Source organism: Falco biarmicus, chromosome 3, assembly GCF_023638135.1.
Source record: "Falco biarmicus isolate bFalBia1 chromosome 3, bFalBia1.pri, whole genome shotgun sequence".
Classification (NCBI taxonomy): domain Eukaryota; kingdom Metazoa; phylum Chordata; class Aves; order Falconiformes; family Falconidae; genus Falco; species Falco biarmicus.
The window spans coordinates 19,953,685-19,977,490 of NC_079290.1; the positions used below are offsets into that span (position 1 = coordinate 19,953,685).

At 41.3% G+C, this 23,806-nt stretch overlaps 2 protein-coding genes across 3 annotated transcripts in view; both read left to right on the plus strand.

The window, feature by feature from the left end:
• Positions 1-377: 377 nt before the first annotated feature.
• Positions 378-17,251, plus strand: DSCC1 (DNA replication and sister chromatid cohesion 1). Its single transcript, XM_056330705.1, has 9 exons — positions 378-604; positions 2,435-2,603; positions 5,006-5,140; positions 8,048-8,138; positions 10,236-10,374; positions 12,444-12,496; positions 13,643-13,800; positions 14,350-14,498; positions 15,302-17,251. The coding sequence occupies exons 1-9, from the start codon at positions 417-419 to the stop codon at positions 15,408-15,410; spliced, it is 1,191 nt and encodes a 396-aa protein (XP_056186680.1). The 5' UTR covers positions 378-416; the 3' UTR covers positions 15,411-17,251.
• Positions 17,252-17,774: 523 nt separating this feature from the next.
• Positions 17,775-23,806, plus strand: part of TAF2 (TATA-box binding protein associated factor 2) — a 63,849-nt gene continuing 57,817 nt past the window's right edge. Inside the window, exons 1-3 of one of the 2 annotated variants that reach the window (XM_056330703.1) lie at positions 17,775-18,612; positions 20,069-20,123; positions 20,928-21,088. In XM_056330703.1, coding sequence (XP_056186678.1) covers positions 18,560-18,612; positions 20,069-20,123; positions 20,928-21,088 — 269 coding nt within the window. In that variant the 5' untranslated portion in view covers positions 17,775-18,559. The remainder of the gene's footprint in view (positions 18,613-20,068; positions 20,124-20,927; positions 21,089-23,806) is intronic. The other variant, XM_056330704.1, reaches the window with a different exon arrangement.

Sequence of the window (23,806 nt, forward strand, 5' to 3'; positions counted from 1 at the left end):
CTTCTGGTGTCAAGGAGATGCCTAGAGGGCGTCCGAGCAGGCAGGGGCTGCCACATTGGACCTGGTTTTGTTGCATTTAATGGGTATCTTTTGTAGGGTGTTTTGTGCATTTTGACGGCATTTTATCGGCGCAGAGTGAGATTTTAGTGCAGCCCTGCCTGGCTTTAGTGCAGCCGGGCAGAAATAGAGAGGTTTGTCCCGGATCGGACCCGGCGGCGGAGGGTCTGCTGCTGAGGAGAGCGATTCCCCGAGATGCTACCGCCCGCCCCACCGGCCACGGACGAGCGCATCGCAATCAACCGGAGAATCGACCCAGCTGCGCCCGCCCCACCGCTTCCCGCGCCGCCCCGCCCCTTGCCGCGACAGGCACCGCCTCGGCGGGGGCGGGGCCCGCTGTGGCGCGGCTTTCGGAGGGGATGGATGCGGCGGGCGCCGCGCGGAGCCGGGCGGAGGTGGACGTTACGCTGCAGACTGCCAAACTGAACCCGGGGGAGCTGCTGCCGGCCGTGCACTGCCTCAGCTTCGGCCCGCAGCCCGGCGCCGGCGACTGCTGCCTGCTGCAGCTGGAGCCGGGCCTCTGCGCCGAGCTGGAGGCGGGACGCAGGTACGGGCGGTGGGGGGGCGCGGGCTGTCGCCGCCATCTCGCCCGAGCAGCGCCTCCCCTGAGGCGAGGGGCCCGGGCCGCGGCGACAACACCCCGCGCCGCGTCCCCGCTTGGGGCCCGGCGGTCGTAGTGGCTGGACGGCGACCGGAAGGAGGCGGAGGGACCGGGCCGGGCCCGCCCCGCGGCGGGGGCCTGGAGTTTGCCCAGCTTTTAGAGCTCGTCCCACCGGTGGCGGGGCAGGGCTGCGGCTCCCGGGGGTGTGTGTGTGTCTAGAGGCGGCTCCCCTGACGAGGGGTGTGTGTGTGTGTCTCTGCGGCTCCCGGGGGAGCGGGGGTGTCTCTGCGGCTTCCCAGGCGGGGGGGTGTCTACGGCTCCCGGGGGGCTGCCCGCTGTCAGCGCCGCGCTCTCCCATCCTCAGCGGTGGGTGGTTGACGTGGCTTTTAAACGTGACTTTCCCCAGACTTTTGTTCTTCTCATACGGTTTGCCTGAAAATCTGTCCCTTAAACTTGGCTCAGTTACGTTGGAAACTAGTAATACCTGTAAGAAGCTTTTTGTTTTCTCCCCCGCCCCGCCCCCCCCCCCCCCCCCCTTTTTTCCATATGGAAAAAATGCTTCTGAGGAGACTTCCAGCCAAAACTGAGAAAGAGTTTCTCATCAGGCTATATGAATATAGGTGCCAAAAAAATTTGGTTTAGGAAAGGAGATTATGTCTTTAAAAGAATCCTACTGACCTGAGATTTTCCTACTGGAACTCTTGAGGTCAGACAGGTGAAAGGATGCCGACATGGCAGACAAACAGGACAGCGAAGGGTGTACATATGCATAAGCATTTGGTAGGATGGTTATATGACATCAAGCTCTGGACCAAGAACAGATTCTAAATAAGTTTTTGATACAGTTTTAAAATTTCTTCCTTTGCTGCAATGCCAGTGACATAACATAAAATGTTTAGACTTACATAATAGTAGAACTCCCTCTAAAGAAAATAACCCTCGGAGATGTTCGTACTCAGTGTGATATTGATAAAAGTATAATTGGTTACAGGCCTGAATCATGCTGAGGACCACTTGAGGCACAGCTGAGCTTTGTTCATGCTTGCGAGCTTTTGGAAGCAAGAGAAGCAGTTTGATTAAATTGGATCCGGGCACTTAATTTAATGTAGCTGTGGAGGAACTGAATGTTCCCTTGTTGTGGTCCTGCTTTGGTATTATCATGTCCTCACTAAGAATCTCTGTTTAGTCAAGTATTTGAGCTGAAGAGGGGTGTGTGTGTGTTGATTGTTTGTCCTGAAATGCTCTAGAAGATGGTTTTCTTTCCTGCTTGAAATTACTTGCAAGAAAACGTGTATGTTTGTGAGAGGGAATTGAAAGGCACTGCACAATATACACAATTGCTGTTTGCTTTCTTGTTTCACAGTGGGCCAGTTTCAGTCCTCATTGAAGAACAACTCTAGCTGTAATCTAATTTATAAGATCAGTGAACTAGTTTAGGCTTTAAGCATCGTTTAGTCAGTGTTTTGGGCAGGGCTATGTGAATAGACAGGTGAGGTGGTTTGACTGTGATGTGTGTAAAAACCTTGAATGCATGTCTTTCAGAGTGGGAAAGCTCAAAAAGGAGAGGAAAAGCCCACAGTATTAAGATATTTCAGATGAATTGACAATTAAATCTTTATATTCTGGTATACTGTGACTGCTGCTACCAAATAGAATTGCACTTTATAACTTTTTTACCAATGTATAAATTTGAAAAAATATCAGACAAGTTTAGCAGGTGTTCATCCTGAACTAGGGGTAAAAATACATCTTTATTTTTGTGCTATTTTTTTCCAGCCTAGTAATCCGTGGTGAAAAGGATGAACAAGCAGTGTTGTGCAGCAAAGATAAAACTTATGACATGAAAATAGCAGACACCTCAAATATGCTGCTGTTTATTCCTGGTTGCAAAACTCCAGAACAGCTGAAAGCAGATCAGGCATCTTGTAATATTATTCATTCACAGGTATGTCTTTCTGGGGTTTATTCTTTATGATTTCTTGTATTTTATCCAAGATGCATATGTGAAACCCAGCTGGGATTATTCAGTTGCCTAAACATAGACTTCGAGTACCATTTTAGATGCCTTGTGGTATGGGTCTAGCTAGGAGCCGCCACGGCAGAAGGGCCGGAGTCTCCTGTAGATTCTTTGTATATTGAACAGCTCCAAGGCGACATACTTATAAATACGCTTTATACACAGGGGGCATGCTATACCTTAGGGTGTCCAAAATGGCACTAGGGCCCTTCTTTAGGCAACTGAACTTTATCCATAATGTGTGGTGATTATTGTTTCTAAGAAGTTACAACTTTTGGTTTATTTTCAGTGGATAGTAATTACTTGTGGTAGGTATCAAAAGCTTTCAAAGAAAATCCAATTTCTCAGTGTTAGGAGCTATTTTTAAAATAATCTGTTTGCAGATTGATTCTTAGGAATGCTTTCCCCAAAAGGCAGATTATGACTACCGTGTCGTGCCTGAATATTATTTTTTAAATACAGAAACTTGTTCAAATGTGATTTTCTTTCTAGCATCTGCAAAGATTTGTTGGAGAGAATGATTTTAGAGTTCTCAGTTTAAAGAATTCATTGCTGTCTGCTCTTCAGTTAGCATAGTTAACAAAATTGTACTAAAAATAGGCAAATATTATTACTAGGTCATTCATTATTTGCTGTAGTGGATATAATGACATCATTGAGGAGTAATCGTGCTTGTCCTTAATGAATGTAATAATCAAAACAACATCATTTCTTCTGTGAAGTCAGCAGTTCAGCTAATAGAAATTAATTCAGCCTAGATTAATGAAAAAGTAATATTCTTCCATATTCTTTTTTTGCTGTGTTTAATGATCGTACTAGTCCTCTGAAGTCAGACATCAACATAATGTAGATGTGATTTGTTTAGGAATTATTTTTAGTGTTATATTTCTAAGAACTTTCTTAGTGTTTTCAAAAATGTTATATGGTGTATTGACACTGGTAGCAAAATATATTGTTTACTCAGTATTTTGGGGCTTCACTGCCCTTGTCCTGCAGTCTCAGTGCTGCTCGTTGCACCATTTGCAAGGCTAAAACTCACAGCCAAAGGATCTACCATTTTATTCACCTCTCAGAGACCAGGTCCAGTTATGAACTTTGTATTATAAATTAGAATTATTTTATTTTCTATACAGAGTACCTTCTTGTTAATACCAAATTGCTCAGAAAAGAACTTGACAGGAAAAAAATCTAACACTTGGGTAAATGCTATTTGACATGTGGTGGTGGGGAAGCTAAGAATTTTATCAGGAAATAAGTGTTTACCTGAATTTTGTGCCAAGCAAGCTATGGAATAGCTAGATTAAAAACTGAGAGCTTTCTCTGTATTAGAATTTGGATAGGGGTTCTTCTACACATAGGTGGTTTGCTTATAGTTGATTTAAATGGAACATTATTTTAAAGTTCAGAGGCTTTTTAAATGGATGACCTTAAAAAAAAGTAGCTTGATAAAGCATTTAGGGTATTTAAAAGTTTTTTTTAGAATATTTAAATACTCTGGAAGCTTTTTCATGGCAGCTTTTTTAGAAGGGACTAGTGGCTGGGTCAGGAGTCAGAAACCTGGAGCCTGTTCTGTCTCTGCCGTTCTGTACCCACTTCTGTTGGTATGGTAAATAGCAGAAACAGTGCTGATAGGCATCCAGTACTCTTCTTCTTCAGAGAATCTTCTAGGAAGTCCAAACTGTACCCCATGAAACACCTCAGGATTACTGTGAAGGTGAAGTTTTACTAGATTAATGTTGTTGAATCAGTTACGCCAGAGCTGCTTGTTGCAGGCTTTTGATGTGTGTTGAATCCGAGTTAAGGACCAGAGGTGTCTCATTTGTTGTCTGCAAGTACAGCTTACTGTCTCATTAATGACTGTTTTATTTGAACTTAGTGCTACGATGATTTGTTTAGGTGTAAGAAGACCATGGCCGAGATCCCAAGCATGGGAAGAAGTGGGGAAGGTGGAAATGGGATAATACAGGAGGGGTCTTATGACAGTAATATAAATCAGTATTAAGAGGAAAAGATACATTGATGAGGATTGTGCAGGAATATATCCCACGATGATACTCGATCATTTGCATGTAGAGACGAGTTGTTCCCTTTGTCATACCCACTATGAACATGTTTTTATCAACCAACCATGGGTATTTATTGTCAATTGCCTACGGTAATTTTAAAAATTGAAAATATTATGATTGTTTCATCTTTGAAATAATTACCCTATTAATAAATTATTGTTCTCTGTGACTAGATTAACACTTTTTGCTGACAATTTTTGGTAAGCTGCTTTGAATCCAAACGGTATATTAAAATGTTGTAAGAGTCACTGTTTTCTCTTGTAGATTGCTGGCTTCTCCAATAACTACTGGGAATTAAGGCGATGCCGACCAAAACTGAAGAAACTGAGGAAACTCTTAATGGAAGATCCATATGAAGGGCCAGATAGTCAGAAAGATCAGACTTTGACATTTTCAAGGGTAAATCAGCTATGCAAATTACTTCCTTGTAATTAGTAATAGGCAAATTAAATTGAAGATACATCCTTAACTAGAAACATACCTTTCCTTCTGTATTTCACAGTGCTGATTTGAGTCAATTTTTTAAGCTTACTATTCTAAACACGTTGGTAATTATTAGCATTTCCACTGAGTTGCAGGTAAGCAACCTTTATTTAAGTAAAAAGAGGGAAAGGGAGGACAGTGAAAGGGACTGAGAATTTCCCTTTTTTTAGAGGAAGCTTGTTGAAGACAGTCTTCAGAAACTTTTCTAAATTTCTTGAGAGTTATATGGCTACTAAGGTATAATGCAGCCTTTCCTCCTTCTTTGGGGCTGTAACGTATGACATGTCATGTATGAGGTAGAGGACACACGTGCATAAGTCACTTGCCAATCAGTAATTTATGATGACAAGGAGAAGTAGGGGGTTGGAGAGAATGACAGGGATGATATGAGGCTGAGAGTAAAGCTGACACTACAAGTATGGAAAACACTACTAAAATTCTGTCCTGCTGCCCGTTTATGTTTCTAGGAAGTTCAGTTTAGGACGTAAAGAGTAATGGAAAGATCTAGCCTGTGCAGCATATGATCTCAGACGACAAAGTCCTGGAGGTTTGTGGGTTTGGTTGGTGTTCCTCTTGACTTTAAAAACCAGAAATGGTTGCTCCAAAGTACTTTATGCCGAGGCTTGGTAGAAGCTGATACCAAAAAACTATCTGCATGTGTTTGGATGTACAAACATAGATGTTGCATTTCTCTCCAAGGGAGGAAAGTTGCCACACTCTTTCTGGATGATCAACAGACTAATTTCTGGTCAGTTTCAGAATCTTTCCCCCAACATTGCCTTTTCCCACCTACTCTGGTGTAGGTGTAGAAGAACATACTGCAAAATAAGTGATGGCAGAGGGAAAAGGTTTAAGTGGTCCAGAACTATAAAGGTCCAGAAAGTATTGAGAAAGGCTAGTAACACAAAAAATCTCATATGTGACAATAATAAACAAATACTATAATAACATGTCAATGTCTTTCCAAACTTTAGTGCCTAGTTTGAGGGCTGATCTATCTCCACTTGGGTTTTTTTTGAAGAAGAACGTATTTCCTATATCAGCTTACTGGACAACAACTAGATATATCTGGTAAACACAGACAAATCTCATCCTTCCACTGGTGGAACTTTAAATGACTCTGAAAGCTCTGCCATGGGACTAATTCTCACTGGAACCCCAAACAATATGTGGGTAGTAAAGATTTCCCCTATGGTGTTTGCTTGTACTTGATATTTATCATGTGCTGGCAACTAATAAGCCACCTTTAATCTGTTTGAAAACAAATTACTCTCTTTTGGTGGTTTACTGTAAGCTGCTCATGGTTTTCAGTACTGTATCATACATAAAGAACGGTAGCAAAAGAGCCATAAGGAATTATAGCGCTATAAGGAAGTACTGTAAGGAAGCCTCTTGCATAGTGGTGTGATTTAGCAGACTACATGAAAGCTTACAAATGGGCTAGTACTCCACTTGCTCACGATGCACCAAATTACAATCCTGGATTTTATAGTGAAATGGCAAGGCATTCACAAATGATCACATGCATCTTGAGTTAAGGATCAGAAACACTAAATACTACATTATCTGGAAATTGCTGGTGTGGACATGATGCAAGTCAATCTATTTCATTTTGTTTGCAGCAGATACAAGCATCACAGCTGAGAGCAGTGATTTCTTAAAGCAGTTGGAGTGCCAGTCAGGCCTGAGAGGGGGAACAAATGCCCGGGACTCCTGTGCGAGATCTTACCCGACTGGCAGTAATTCACAAACACACATACATACTGATCTGGGGATATTTTTGCTCTCAATTGCTAGCTTTGCCTTTTTAAGTGCTGTATGATATGGTCATCCCTTGCTGAAATACTGATGTGAGTTCAATGCTGCTTAGCCTGTTGATGTTTCAACATACTGTCTAATAGGAATGGCAGGAAGCGGAGACCTTTCTGTATTTATTAAATGCTTTTTTAACATGTAGGTGTTCCAAACTTAGTGTTGGTTTGTTCCATGGGTGTTCCCATAGTCTTAATAGATCCCAAGTATTTAATTCCATTTTTTCTTTTCTGATAGGAAATACTCTTATACTATAATCAACAAAACTAATATTAGAGTTGCTAGAAAGGCTGTAAGGTGAATAAAGGAATTGATGAAGCCCTAGATCCTAAGGATTTAAGTCTTGTGTTCCTTCCCTTTACTTCACTCCACATGATACGTTCTGTTCCTCCTGTGTCACCTAAATCTTTACTGCAGTATCCACAGCACCCTCCCATCTCATAAAGTAACTGTTCTGCAAGGAGCTGTATGTATTGTGGCTGGGTCTCTGCTACAGATCTGCTAATGGGTTAGCAGACACCAAAACACAACATCACTGTGGAGGTCATGCTGGAAGAGGCTTTCCCTCAGTGGAGGTACTAAGTTGGAGTTCTGACTTCTATCCAGCAGTGATAAATTACTCTTGCCTTTTCTTTGAAGCTCACAGATTAAAATGTGATTTAGGAATGACAGAACACACTCACTCTTTGTTCTTGCTGGGATACTTTACGATGCTTATATGTGCTAGTTTGGCATCCTGGAAATACAGGTATACTACTTACACATGGCACAGAGACTTTCCTATAGTTAGACTGGATTTTATGTTGAATAGCCCTTGAGAAAATGTTGTGAGTTACAGGAAAAGTTTTAGAGGGTGTGGTAAACTTAGAAAATTCAGAGTCTGGGGAAAAAAACATCAGTCTTCTAAGTCTTTCTTTCATTATATCTTAGAATGCATTTAGCAAGCTTGCTGAAGTAAAGGGGGAGTAAGGATAACATGTTTTATTTCCTTCTTTTTTTCTCTTGTTGCAGTACACAACAGAAGATTTGTTAAGTCTAATTCAAGCAAGTGAAGAAGAAATACTGCACCATTTGCAGGTTATAGATGCCTGCAAAATTGAAGGTATTAATTTCTAAAGGACATTATTGCCTTTGAAGAAATAACCCTGCTTTTTTCTTCAAAATATCTGTCTCCTTTTTCTAAGGCCCATTCCACATCCATGTCTTCCAAGGTGTAAGTTACTTCAAAGTACTAAGATCTCCTTCCATAATACTTATGTTCTCTGCTGCTGTAAAGCTGATCAAGAGGATACAACTGAGCAGACGTTGACCAGTCTGGCTCTTCCAGGGTAATTCCTTCTTTGCTACTACAAACACTGGCATCAGAGTATGCCGCTCATATTAATTTTTTTGGCTGGTTGCCCTCTTCATGGATGAGTGGGTACCGCTTTCTGCAGTTCTAAAGACAAAAATAGCTGATCCTTAGGTAACCCCAGTCCTTTCCTAAACCCACTCTGGGAGGAAGAAAGGACTATCAGAAGTGTTCCTACCACATGAGGTAAGGCTAAACAGAGTACCTCACCCTGGGACAGGTCCTACCTTTTACTTGGCCAAGCCCTCACCGGCAGACCAGGCTGACAGCAAGTCCTAGTCACAGAATAATAAAAGGCAGAACTGAGTTCTGGAGGTTATCGAGTCCAAACCCCTGCTTTAGAACAGGGCCACCTTGGAGCTGGCTGCTCAGGGCCTCAGCTGGTTGAGTTCTGTGAGTTTCCAAGGATGGAGGTTGCACAACCTCTGTCCAGGCTGTTCCAAGTGTTTGACTATCTGTAACGGGGTGGGGGGGGTGGGGAAATTCTTCTAATAATTAGCTGGGGAAATCCCAGGGATTTCCCCAAGCTGCAACTTGTGCTTGTCTGTTGTCCCATCACTGAGCACCACTCTGCCTCCTCCATACCATCCCATTAGGTAGGTGAGGATCTCACAGATGGCTTTCGTTGTCATTCACAGCTGCACAGTACTGTTGTACCACATCTGTGCTTTGTCACATCTGGATTTCTGTGGACTTGGCTGGACCTGAACTGTCATTTTGCAGTGCAGCCAGTTCTGTTCATGCAGTTCTGTGCCTGAATTAATTACTAGCTTTTCCAGGTCTGATTCATCTTGGGATGGGACTTGTCTTCTCTTCCTATCTGTGGTAGTTAATCTACATAAACAGTTATGAATAACTCAGATTGTTGAATTCCTTTCTCTTCTACATTTGCTCTTACTATTCTGTTTTTCTCAGTTTTAATCCTGAAAAGGACAGTATGCTATTGCTATACTTTGGACATTTAGGTAACACCTTTCCAGACTCCTGTAATATATCGTCAGGGGAATAAAATTAGGGCGTTAATGTTTTCCTTTGTTTTGCCAGTTGACGGGGTCAATAGATAGCACAGACACCAATAAAGAAAATAACCTTAATTTACTGTTCATTTCAAATTAATAGAGAAAATAAGGTAATATGCACATACAAAAGGATTAGCTTACGATGCCCTGATTCAAACAATAAAACAGGTAAGCAAGGTAATGCACATAACCATTTCTATTCAAGGTTAGCTACAGTGATTAAGATGTATCACCAATTGACCTGATAAGTTACCATCACCCAGATCCGCAGCTGCTGCAAAGCCTGTTGCAACGAGGATTTGGAGAACCTATCCTGGCAATTGGGAAGTCCTACACAGTGCATCCCCTCATAGATGAGGTCTCCGAAGTTGCTGCAAGAGGGTCGAGCTTTTATGCTATTGAATAAACAAGCTCACCTAATTTCAAATGTGGAAACATCTGATTTCACTCCCCTCTCAGATCCTGCCAAAGCTTGACCAGGACTCGGGGAGGAACCAAGGGAGTTTTCTTGATCTACTGGATTTTAACCACCAGTTTCCAAATGAGGCCAAACATCCGGTTTCATGGCCTTGTCCACCTACCTCTAAGCAAGGAAGGATGCACTATATTGTCACTAATGATTCTATTTTATCTAAGCTACATTTTTTTGCTAATGATCATGCATGATTATTAGTGAACTATGTATATTTCACTAATGATCGGATACTAAATTATATATATAACATTGGGTTGGCGGGTTCATCTAGAGGTCATCTTTGACTCGGGGCCTGTTGCTCAGACCTCAGTACTTCATCCTTCTGACACTGTTTTGTGGTTTTACATTTGGCAGGATATTGGAGAATTCTAGAATTTGACTATCAGATGAAACTCTTGAATCACGTGACTCAGCTAATCGACTCAGAGTCCTGGCCTTTAAGTAAGGTTCCTTTACGCACCTGCCTTGAGGAACTTGGATCTCTAGAGCCCACGTAAGCAGTTAGTTTTAGTACTTAAAATTGTCTGCAATCATTATTAACTATTACAATAATTATTGTTTATTATAAGTATAGTCTTATAACTCCAGATTCCAGTTACTATGGTGTTGAAGCCAAAAAAAGGGATCATTAAAATATACAAGAGCGTTAATAGTTTAGACAGACAGGTTAGTAAACTGATTTTACTGTCTATTGGTAATATTTCCATTGATTCAATAGTAGAAATATTTGCTGGTGAATTGTAAATGATGGAACTAGCATATACTTAAGCTGTAAATTGCTGACCATCTTGAAATACTTGTTCTGAAGCTGCTAGCCAAAAACGTTTCAAATACCTCTTGCGTAATGTCTGATGGTGGTATGTTTTCTGGTGTAATGCTGAATTCAGATTCTATGAGTTGAGTTTATTGTACTGCTATTTGGAGTCATGAAATAACATTACTATTCAAACAATTTTTTTTCATTTACAGTATGTAGCATTTTCCATTTATTTGGCTTTTGGCTCTAAAAGAGATCTTGCTTTAGTATTAGTGTCTGCAGTTAGGATGTAATGTTATCTGAGAGCTCTAATAAAATGCCTGCTATTCACTAAGGGCTAATTAACTGTCAAATTTGTGAGTTGTGTCACTTCTCATTGGAAAGAAGTGACATTGCAGGAATCCCTTTTTCTTAGTCTCCTTAGGCCTTTTAGTCTTTGCTAGTTATAACTACAAAGTGGAAGAGACCTTTGGGGATGGCATGCTGAATGAGCTCCCATCTGTCCTTTTTGTCCTATTTTGTTCTCTTCTAAGTTTTTATCAGTTTGTTCATTTCAGCCATGAAGGCTGTGGTAGATTGACCCAAGCTGGATGCCAGGTGCCCACCAAATGTGTTCTGTCATTCCCATCTTCAACTGGACAGGGGATAGAAAATATAATGAAAGGCTTATGGGTTGAGATAGGGACAGGGAGAGTCCACTCACCAATTACTGTCATGGGAAAAACAGACTTGACTCAGGGAAATTAGTTTTATTTATTACCAATCAATTCAGAGTAGCATAATGAGAAATAAAACCAAAACTCAAAACCACCTCCCCCCCCGCCTTCTTCCTGGGCTTAATTTCACTCCTGATTTCACTGCCTCCTCCCCACCAGCAGCACAGGGGGATAAGGAACGGGGGTTGCAGTCAGTTCATCACATACCTGCTGCTTCTTCCTCCTCAGGGAGAGGGTCCTCACACTCTTCTCCTGCTCCAGCATGGAGTCTGTCCCATGGGAGACAGTTCTCCATGAACTTCTCCAACCTGAGCACTTCTCCTGAGTTGCCGTTCTTCACAAACTGCTCCAGCATGGAGGTGCAGTCCTTCAAGAGCTAACTGCTCCAACTTGCATCCCTTGCAGAGTCACAAGCCTGGCCAGCAAACCTGCCCCAGCCAGGGCTCCTCTCTCCATGGGGCCACAGGCCCTGCCAGGAGCCTGCTTCAGCGTGGGCTGCCCATGGGGTCGCATTCTCCTTTTGGCACCCCCTGCCCCGGCGTGGGGCCCTGCACGGGCTGCAGGTGGGGATCTGCTCCCCCGCCACCCTCCATGGGCTGAGGGGCACAGCCTGCCTCAGCGGGGGCTGCACCACGGGCTGGGGGGAACCTCTGCTCCGGCGCCTGGGGCACCTCCTGCCTCCTGCGCTGACCCGGCGGTCGGCAGGGCTGTTGTTCTCATATTCTCTTTCTCCAGATGCAGTTATGCAGGGGTTTTTTTTCCCCCCTTAAACACATTATCCCAGAAGCTCTGCCACTGTTGCTGATGGGCTTGGCTTCGGACAGCAGCAGGTCTGTTTTGGAGCCGGCTGGCATTGGCTCTGTCGGACATAGGAGAAGCTTCTAGCAGCTTCTCACAGAAACCACCCCTGTAGTGCCCCTGATAGCAAAACCTTGCCACGCAAACTCAATACAAAGACACATCCCATCCTCTGCTCTCCTTGATGATTTTCTTTTTCCCCCAATACCTCCTCCTTCATCTTGGTGACTGTTTCTGTAATGTCCTAATAAACAGTTCTAAAACTTGATTTCTGATTATTTTTTTTTTCAGAGAGATGATAGAACACATTCTGTTAAGCTACGGAAGGAAATACTTCGATGATGGTAAGTTTGGGAAAGCATGCATATTTTTAATTTTGCATAAAGGAAATAGGTATTCATGCAGATTTTGTGAGGATGGCCGAAACAAAAGGATTTGCTACAACGCTAGTAAAAGAAGGGAGTGAGCTAAAAATCAGTAAAATTGTTAGAGAAAGTTTCACAGGAAAAGGACTATTAAACTGTACAAGACACTAGGGAAAAATCAGGAACTAACAGAGGTACTGGAATTGATTTATTAGGTGTCTACAAGCCATAATTTTGTGACTAAAGGCAGACCACTAGGAAAATTTAAATGGAATCTCTCTTGAGGTACCCTAGGAGGGCTCAGATGTTTAAGCAATTAATTGTGCTATTGTGAATAGTCAATGGCATGTAGATCTCCCTGAATTCAGGTTACCTGAAGTAGACCTCTGTCTTTGGTCCCTTGAACTGCACCACAGGAACCACCGATTGTATTTATTACATCTCCACTGCCCATCTCACACATAGATGTAATATTTCAACACCTTACTCGCAATCTGAATTCTTCCCCACAGTTGCTTTCATCTCATCTCTGGCAGTTGCACTCAACCTTAAAGGACGTAGGAAAGTAGTTGGAGTGACACAGATTGTCACCTTAGTGTATTTAGGCAGGTTGCACATGGCACAAGTTTGAATTGCCAGAACTCCAGGTGACTGGAAGAGTGGAAGGAAGTGTTTATGCCTGAAGTTGTTCAGAGAATTTTAGCCAAGTTGGTGTGAAAGAAACTAAATTCTCATTATTCCTTTCATCATCTCATTTTATAATGATGATTAAGGAAGTGAAAGTTCTATTTAATTGTTCAACCACAGACAGCAAACACTTTAATACAAGCCATTCAGAAATAGGAATGGAAATGGTTACAGTGAAAGGGGAAAAGATGGAGGGCAAATACTTTTATTGATACAAAATAATACTGTAGCTCAGACAGTGCTGCACACACATAATATTCTGCATGATTTGTTCTTGACAATAAGAAGACACCATAGTAACACCAAGTCAGGTTGCTCCCTGAGGAAAAGGAAAAACAAGATGCTTGGTTTGTAGAAGACTGTAGAACAGAATGGAAATATGAGGCTGTTCTTTTATCAAAAAGCACAAACCAAAGATAACTGGTTTTTGTTTCTCAGCAGGGGAGGTTTACTTTGAAATGCATGAAGATAAAATATGCAGAGCTATAGCACAAATGCTGTTGCAAAATGCAGTTAAATTCAATCTATCAGAGTTTCAAGAAGTCTGGCAACAAAGTGTTCCTGAAGGGATGACAACAAGGCTTGATCAGCTTAAGGTAAAGGAGCGTGGATTCTTTCGTGAGTAGGCTGTGAACCGACTTGTGTCGTATGTAATTTTATTGATTAGTGGGTATTGATTGTGTTATTTCTGTCAGCTTTTGAGTTTAAGTATTTCTTAGGACATCCTCTATGAGCATTAGTAGTCTGGAATGATGGCAACTCAGATTTCTATGAGTCTGGCATGTTCTGCTGTTTGAAGAAAAGTTGCAGCTCTACAGTTAATACTTGTAATACAGAAGCTGAAGCTATTGCCAGGCAGATTGTAGTGGCAGCCAGTAGTGTAGCAAGAACCAAGGGAAATCCTTTTTCAAAAAGGAGGCAGAGAGATGTTGGAACTCAACGGCTTTTCCCCTCCCTTCTTGCCGTAAAGGAAATGATAAATGCTGTGTGTAAAACAGTGTCTTTATGATATTTTTCCGCTTTGCTTCTAACAGTGCAGTTTTAGAAGGCTTTGGACATGCAAAGGGCAACTTTTGTGGGTTATTGCCAGAAAGAAGGAAGTTTAATTTTTTCGTCTTTATTTTCTCTCTGATGATGATTTACAGGGCTTGGCTCTTGTGGATAGAAGCTCAACACCAGAGATCATCTTTCTGCTAAAAGTAGAAAACCTGCCTGAAGATAATCAGGAAAGATTCAACAGCTTATTCACCATACGGGAAAAGTGGACAGAAGAGGATATTACCCCTTATATACAGTAAGGATATATTTATTTTTATTAAAATAGCATTAGTGTTACGTTCTTCCCTTTTTACATAGCTGACTTCTCATCAGGTATGGTTGCCTCAAATACTGTACTTTCCGTCTTAAATTAATCTGAATTCTACATGAATAGAATCCCCACCCGGAGGAACTGTAGTTATATTTGTTGGATTTAAACCTGTGTAAAAAGCTGATCCTACTGAATTTAAATGGGCAATTAACTCTGTCTTATTTGCTTGAGGCAGACTTAACTGAAAGGATAAACCGCCCGATATTTATAATCAGGCTTCGTATTTACAACGCCATAACTATTCAGCAGTAGTGCTTCCTGTACTGCATCCTTTGTACTTCTGGTGGTTATTATACTGCAGTGCTATCTGGAATGCCCAGCCGGGACACATGTGAGCAGGTATAGATGGTAACTCAGAAGTAACTGCATGAAACCTTTATGGGTGGCTCTAAATTTACTGTAATGTAATTAGATAGTTCAAAGCTAGCTGGTTTGCTATATTGAAAACCCTTTTAGCGAACAGTAATCATAAAAATCAACCAATTCCCCCTAAAAAACAAAATCCTTTCTTCTGAAGTAAATTACGTAGTTTTGCCTGTTGCTTGAATGTCAAGCCATGTTCTAAACCGTAGGTCATTTAAAGCATTATGTGAAGGTTACAGTAGTTGTTCGGTTTTTTCTCCCAATACCCAAATCCAGTTTATTACTGTATTTACAAGTATTTTGCAGATCAGTTCTGTATGAGAGTATCTCTAATGCCAATGTCATCTGCTTTATTTCCTCTATAGGGACTTATGTGCAGAGAAGCAGACAGTTGGTGCTCTTCTGACAAAATATGCTCGCTCCTCCATGCAGAACGGCGTTAAAGTTTATAATTCTAGGAGACCCATCTCATAACGAGTATTATTTTAAGAACTGGGAATACTGGATGGAGGAACAGTGAATGTTGATTGTTGCTACGTTCTGGGGAAAGAATTGTCAACTGGTATTATGCAGTGTTCTTGAGTCTCATCATCTAAGCTGCTTGAACAAGTTGTTTTCTGCTCAACTAAGTAGAATGTGAGGGTCCTTGCCTCTTCTAAGAAACTGCAGTGTCGGCAGCCCATGCCCACCTTCCATTGCGCGCCGCCTTTTTCCTTTGTGTCTGTAGTTATGTCAGGAGTCAAGCTACTTCTGGAATACACTTTAGCTGTCTATCCATAAACTGAAGTATGACATAAAAATTAAAACCTCCTTCATAATAATTGAATCAATCGCATGGATTTCAACGGCAAAACAGAACTCTTTTGCTCATTAGCGAGCATTCTTTAAGATTTCATTGCAGTGTTAACATTTTGAATACTGCAGACCTTGACAAGCTCATGAGCAAATGACTGAGACTGTATTAGTCTTAATTTTGGAAGGTGGTGGTTCTTATGGGTCATGTCTTTGAACCATGGGCACAAGCTCTTGACACTAGCCCTTGGCAGAATTACCTTTTAAATGTTACAAAAAAAAGAAATTGCAATCAAGTGTGAAGGCATGAGAGAATAGTTGGACACTGTTATGAGCTTCCTATAAACTGCCATTAGAATGTAGTTGAGGTAAGATTAATATTTTACAGAAGACTACCTTTGCTTTTTAAAGAGAACTTATAAAACCTTGTAATACGATTTATTTTTTAAAAAACTTTATTATGGCAAATAACTGCACATAGAAATAGTGTTTGAAAACTTCAGGTGGAATATTCTGTGCAGAGCAATGAAACAATTTTTTTCTGATACTGTCATAAAGTGGAGTACCTGAAATTGAAATTTTGTAATCATTAAAAATAATTGTTGGCATGTCAGTGAACTGGAGTTTAATATTAGACATTTTTCAGGTTATTTTTTTAAAAAACTTAACATAGAGGTTTTTTATACAGAGAACATGTGCTGCATCAAACTTGGATGTAAAGTATGAAAAGCCTTGGAACTGCTAGTATGCCAGCTGTAGGGAGAGGAAAGAAACTATAAATCAAATGTAATTTTTAAGATGGATGTATGTGTTCTTGGGATTTTGTTATAGATAAAAAGCTGAATAAAAACTACTTCCTGAGCTCTGCTTATTCTTGCATATTGATGCAAGATCGGTTCCCTGTGCTCCATGTTTCTGAAGTGTACAAGCGTGCTGTTTGACCCAGTTGCATGGAGACTCAGCTGGCTCACCTTGGCTCGCTGCCAGGAAGGGTTGCCTTGTTGCCTGTCTGGTTTCAACAGCTGTGGTCCTTTCAGTAGCACCAGAAGGTTCCATCTCAGAGCGAGCGACGAGAATGTGAATGTGAAGGCCTTGGAAAAAAGCTTCCCTTGCATCACAGAAGGTTCCTTGGTTGAAATACAGAAAACAATTTATTGTAGTCTTGTAGTCTGTGGTACAGCAGTGTGTATTTACATTGGATTTAAGCAGTAAGTGAATAGTGCTGGATCATTGCACTGAGGTAATGATTCAGGTTTATCTAAATTATTTTCGCATGTGTAGTCCTTGTACGTATGCATGGTGCTTTCAGTCTGTTTTGTTGGATACTCGAAGTGATGCTTCCCAAATTTCAGGAACTGCTGATAACTGCATTAGTTTCTTTGATGCAAGCAGTTATGTTAACATAAAACAGATGTATCAAAACTTGCTTGTAATAGAACCAATCTCAGTTATGAATAAACTTAGTATTGCGTTCTTCTGACACTGTAACTACAGCTGCTCCATAGCACGCTGGGGGGGGGGGGGAGAAGGCATCGGGCCCAGTGTCACTCCGTGGCTCTGAGCCGTGTTTCCTGCAGCGCTGTTACCGTTTTAAACCCCTTTTTTGACGCAGAAGTGGCCTGGTGTCTTACCGCTCAGGCCTCTCAACAAGTTCAGGTATGCTAAAATTCATGCACTCAGGCGGGTTCTGTCAGCCGGACCCGTTCCCGCCCGGCCCCTGAGGTGCTCCCGTCCGAGGGCCGCCCCGCCGGACGGAAGCGGGCCGCCGGGGCACTCGCAAAGAGCCGCAGCCCCAGCTGCCAGCCGCGCCGCCGCCTCCCCGTGCGAGGCCGCCCGGGCCCGCCCTGCGCATGCGCGATCGCCGTGTCCGTGACCCGCGCGCGGCCGGCTCCGGCGCGGGGGGCGGCAGGGCGCATGCGCACCAGGACATGCCCAGCCCTAGTGTACCTAGTTTGAATTTTTTATTTTTTTTTTTTTTTTTTTTGGCCTGTGGCTGCCTCTGACACCGGTGCACCACCCTTCTTAGATGAAACAAAACGTTCCAAAAGACTTTCCATCCTGAAAGCTCCGTTATACCGGCTGTGACCTTTCAACCGGCAGGAGTCAAAGGGTACGGGCAAAATGGCGGCCGCTGCTGAGGGGGAGAGCGCTGGCGGGGTCCGGCGGGCTCGCTGCTGAGGGGGAGCTTCGTACGGCCCGGAGAGCCCGCGCTGTGCCGCTGTGCGCCCCCGCCCTCCATGCCGACCGGCCCCGGCCGACTGCCTCGGAGGAGAACGAGCCGCGGGAGCCCCCAGCCCAGCCGCCGCCCGGAGCAGCGCCGTTAAGGCCGGGCCGCGGCGGGGTTTTGCGGCGCCGCCAGCGCTCCCCCCGCCCGGGCCGCTCGCCCCGCGGCACCGTCTGTCCCAGCTGTCAGCGGAGGGCGCTGCCCCGGGAGCGGGCACCCCTCGGCCCTGCCTGCCCAGCCGCCCCGGCTGAGGCCTTGCCCGGCTCGGTAGCTCCCGCCTCCCCTGCCCGTTGATTTACGTACCTTCTGCGGGAAGGAAGCAGTGAGCGCCTCTGAACTGGTATCGTACCCCCAGTGGAGAGAGGGGTTGTGTGCTGCACTCATACGAGGTTTATGTAGAAAGACTGAATGCTGAATGTTGTTTGTCCTATAATTATGGTGCTCGTTCAAGCCGCGAATGCCTGACCGTTGGGAATCACAGATCCGCAGGGGAGATGAGTGATCAAGTACAACCTGACACAGGGAAATACCGGAGGACTCATCAAGCGAGGATGATGTTGATGCCAGTCTGACGGTCAGCAGTGTGTATTTAGTGCTGCTGTTCAGGATGAATAGGAAGAAAGGAGACAAAGGATTTGAGAGCCCAAGACCATATAAATTATAAGTATCCATTTTTTTTTAAAGTTGCTATACTTGAGACCAGTGCGCATTTGAAACAGGCCATAGGCCGATCGTTAATTATTTGCCTAAGAAGGTTGGAATTACTGCTTGTGGTGTAGTTTGCATTCCGAAAATGTGTGTTGTAGCTGTATGTTTTATTGTGTAAATGGACTCGCTCAAGGACGGTGAGTCTGTCAGCCACGCAGTCTCATATTTATGTAGTGCTCTTCAAACCTTGTAGTTCTCTCCACACAGTATCAGCACAACAGACCATGCTACCATGTTTCATTCTTACTGCTGTGTCAAATCTTTTTGACTTAAGGGCTTTTTTTATATATATAAGAAGGTGCTTGCATTTGTGGCAAGCAGCTTTGTTAAAGCAAATTGTAATTTTTACACATTCCTTATTTTGGTTGTAACCAAGCTGTAAAGCAGTTGGTTGTAGATTTGAGTGAATCTGTATGTATTTCTGTTTATACTTCAATGATTTTTTTTATAAATCTGTAACACAAATGTATTTCTAAACAGAATCATTCTTGTTACCATATATATTTTAATGTGTAGCTAATGCCTCTTGTAGGAATTCTTATTGAACTTGTTCAGTGGAAGCAAAGTCACTCTTTAATGCACAGGTTACATGAGTATGTGCATATAATTTGTGATGTGGCATGAGAGTTGAATTATTACAAGGTTGCATCTTGAGTCACAGATAGCACTATTGTGAAGTGTGGTGAAGATGCTGCCTACTACAGGAAAAGTAGAAATAACTTCTAGAGTTTTTAAAAAATATTATTTTATCTTCCATTTTTTTAAATCAAGAGTTTTGTTTACCAGGAGTTCTAATATGTCATTCAAACTTTAGGCAAATGCATATGACTTGTTTAAAATGCCTATCTCGATAAATATATAACCATTATTTAAAATAATAAATTCTTATGACACGCTAATTTTAAAAGCACATACTGTATCTTTTTGCATGTATAGTACCAGTTTACGTAAATCATGTGCAAGAGTTAACACACCAGGTAAATTTTCCACAGGTCTCTGACTGCAAATACTGTGGTTGCATGCCGTTTCTAATAGTGCACATTACTAAAGTGTTAAAACTTGATTCTATGCCATCAGTAATACTATATTTTTACAGGCTGTTATTATGTGATGTTCAAAAATGGTGTTATCTTCCTGTATTGCTACTAATAATCATACTGGTATGATACTATTAGAACTTTTCTGACCTTACGTGCAACTTGTCTTGGTTATTTGGTTTGGACCATGTAAGAGATTTAGATAACCATTAATTCTTCTTATATAAGTATATGCTATATGCAGTATTTATATGTACAAACATCTTGTATGAGCTCTTTGTTTTTTTAAAACTGGCTTAAAATATTATTTTAAATGCTGGCATCTGTGCAAAACCTACTTATTTAAAATTGTTATTTTTTTTTTCCAGCACAACTCACCAGGTAGTTTGTATCAACAACATAAATTTTCAGAGAAAGTCTGTTGTAGTAAGTATTTTTTTAATAAAATGTGAAAGTAGAAATTAAACGTCTGGGTTTTCTTCATGCTTTTAGAGGAAACAACTGCACACACAAAGTAATTATGTTGTTCAGCTTCTTTATATTTTATAGTTTCTAATTTGATTCCTCTCAAAAGTCTATAATTCCTTGAGACATGTCAAATAAAATATCTTTTGTACTGTGAGCACTTTAACTTATGTAAGGAAAAGCTTTCTAGAAGAAAGTTACTCCATTGTAAATAATATTACAAAGCACTTTGCAATTCCAAATTCATGTTCAACACCATGTTAGTTGATGTTGGGGTTAGGGTTATAGGGTTTTCTAGCTTATATGTGAATTCACTGGGGCTTTGAAAATACATTCATGATTTCAGGCCTGAAGTCATTGTGGATTTAAATAGGTGCCTAAATGGATTCTGCTTAGGTTTTAAAAATTGTCTCAAGCTCAAATACTAAAACCTAAAACATAGTGATGAAAAATGAAGTGATGCTAGTAACTTAGTCTACTCAATACAGGCAGATCATTTCCAGTAAAACAAGCATGATTGTCAGTCATGTTAAGTTTTTTGTTTTGGTTTATTTCACAGCTGTGAAAATTCACCTTCTAAATGGTACGAAAGAAAAAGGTATTCTAGCCACCTAAAAGGCAAACCAATTTCCTTTATAAATACAAAATTAATTTTTTTTACCTACAATTTTCCTTTGAAATGTGTTAATAAGAATTTTTTTATATATCTCTACTTTGTGAGTTGGTTAAAGATTTTATAGAAGGTTTTGATTTGTGTTTTCATAGGGTTATGTGGAACTGACAATATTTCCCACAGTTGCAAACTTGAATAGAATCAAACTCAACAGTAAACAGTGCCGGATTTACAGAGTAAGAGTCAACGATTTAGAAGCAGCTTTCATCTATAATGATCCAACGCTGGAGGTTTGTCACCATGAGTCAAAGCAGTAAGTGATGCGTTTAAAACTCTGCAGATGTAGTATCTTTTGTTGCTGTTAAGCATGACCTGTTTTATTGTACTGGCAAGTTTTACTTAGTGATTTTCTAGTGCTAACTTTTGGCATGGTGACTTAATTTTGAGAAAGTATTTTGGCAATAATTTTGACTCTTATGATATTCTTCTTGAAATTTTCTTTTACTAACATTTTTTTTTATTATTTTGTAAAAGCATCAGAAACTTTTATGAAAGTACTTTATGGGGGAAGAAGAGGTGGGTGCCAGTAGCATTCTCAGTGCTTTAGGAAACTGTCATCCTCATGTGTTTTTCTTCTCTGGTAAGAAAATATCTGTGGCTAAAATGTCTTAACTTTGATGGATTTCAGGTTTATCTATGCCCAACTTTTATTTAAAGAAAACGTGGTTACATTATTGTGGCAATAGCATTTTTTTTTTTTATTCTTGTAGATAGCATTTTACAGTGGTGCAGCCACATTCATATGAGAGTTCCACGTCAGAGGATTGCCCTTAGTTTTTGGTTTTGTGGGTTTTTTGTGGTTTCTTTTTTGTTTTTTACTCCAGCACAATTGGTTAGATTGATTTGGTTGCATGTAGACCAAACCATCACATTCTGTTAATTTGTCCTGCAAAAATTGTCCTGATTTTTATGATGTGTAATGTCACGTTGGATGATCATTTTTGTTCCTTCCTATTTTGAAACATAAGAATATTCATATGGTATCAAAGCTTTTGGGAATATTTCCCATTTTCCTAATAAGGTTTTGTAAGAATTGTTTCTGATTTTATTATGTATGTTTAGATAGCCTGACATGTAATTAGCTTATTACTTTGAAACAAGTAGTAGGAATAAGGCAAATCATGTGACTGTATCAGGTTAACTATTAGACTACTAAATTAAGAGGCTTACTTAAGCATCAGCTTAATGTCCTTCAGCTATTTGTTGTGTCCCCTTGGACAGTGATTGCTCTGAGAGACTTGCTAGCTGAAAAGATGGAGAGGGCTCAGTAGGCAGCTTCAGAGGTGATACCACCTTGTTTAGCTCATACAGCTGATGAAAGCAGATAAGGTAAGAGCTAGCTAGACTTATTTTGAAGCAGACTGCAGAGAGTTGATACAGTCCTGCTGGTTAGATTTGTGAGAACAGTGGCATTGTCAAATGATGTAGCTAGATCTATAAGAGGTCTACCCATTGCCTTAATTACTAGAGCCTTTGAGATGTTTCTTAGCCCATCTCAGTTTTCAGGTTAAAGCTGACTTAACTTCTCTGACTATTGTCTGAAAATAGGATATCGAAGAGAACTTCTGTTGTTCATTTTTTATCCTAAGTTTTGCATCCTTGGACTTGAACTGTTTATGGCAGATGTTCTATGTTCCTTTTTTCTTCACTTACAAAAGTTTCAATAGTTCGGTTTGCTAGGTACGGTGTTTATTTATACAGGACACTGAATTGGCTATCAAGAGTTCTGAAACTTTAAGTCCTGATACTGAACCACTTGATTCTATTAATTCTGTAATTCCTGTCTGTTTTGTGACTTGAGTTTTTTGTTGTTGCTGTTATTCCTATTGCTCTGTAAGTCAAAAATTCAGTATTCTCCTTGGGACATTCTAATTGTTCTGAAGAGCTAGAAAGTAAAGCTTTTGTTCTTTCCTAAGGAATCAAACTTTCATTATTTATTAGCATTGTATATGAGGGTGTAAGTCCTAGAATTTTATCTAAACTCACTTTGAAATTTTAAAGGAAAAGTTTCAGATTTCATGGTCTGATACTGAAGAGCAAGTTTAAAACCTTGTAGCTTCCCACATGTTTTCGGGCAATGATATGGGAAGAGACTTTGGTAAAAATTGTATCTGTTTGGGGTTTTGGTAAGAGAAGCACCATGGTCCAATGTTTTCACTAAGTATTCTCTTCTGATTTTACTGAAACATGTTCATGTTCTCACACATCCTTTTGGCTGGCTTGGTTGAATTTGCAGTTTGCTGAATGGTTAAAAAATTTCTAGTGGAAGTGCTTTACATGACTAACAGCAGCTGACAGGAAATCAGAGTCCTTTAGGTTGGAAAGGACCTATTGAGATCACCTAGTCCAACACCACCACTCAAGCAGGGTCAACTAGAGCAGGTTGCACAAGGCTCTGTCCAGTTGGGTTTTGAGATTCTCCAAGCATGGAAACTCTGCGATCTCTCTTGGTAATCTGTTCCAGTTTGATGACCCCCACAGCAGAAAAGCATTTACTTGTATTCATATGGAATTTCATGTATTTAAACTTGTGTCTGCTCACAGGACCAGGACAATGGGCACAAACTGAAACACAAACTCTGAACATTAGGAGACACTTTTACTGTGAGGGTGACCGGACACTGGGACAGTTTGCCCAGAGAGATTGTACTCTGTCTTTGGAGAGATACCCAAAGCCATCCGGATGTCCTCCTGGGCAGATGGCTCTAGGGGGCCCTGCTGGAGCAGAGGGGTTGGACCAGATGACCTCCAGAGGCTACTTCCAACCTCAACCAGCCTGTGATTCTGTGATAACAGAATCCTGAATAACTTCTGGAAGATGTGAGAAAGAAGCAGCATTTAAAATTATCAGAATGAGCACTTAACTATGTTAAGAAGGGGATCAGGAGAGATAATTCAATCGTTTTGTGGAGAAAGTGAGTTTCTTCATCTAGTGTCCTAGTGGTATAGGGAACATCATCCTTTGTTTCAT

Excerpts from the sequence above, each read along its gene's own strand:
- DSCC1 (XM_056330705.1), top strand. The coding sequence starts at position 417 with ATGGATGCGGCGGGCGCCGCGCGGAGCCGGGCGGAGGTGGACGTTACG. Across the intron at positions 12,497-13,642 it reads AAGGAAATACTTCGATGATG|CAGGGGAGGTTTACTTTGAA; the intron begins GTAAGTTTGGGA and ends TTTGTTTCTCAG. Across the intron at positions 13,801-14,349 it reads CAAGGCTTGATCAGCTTAAG|GGCTTGGCTCTTGTGGATAG; the intron begins GTAAAGGAGCGT and ends GATGATTTACAG.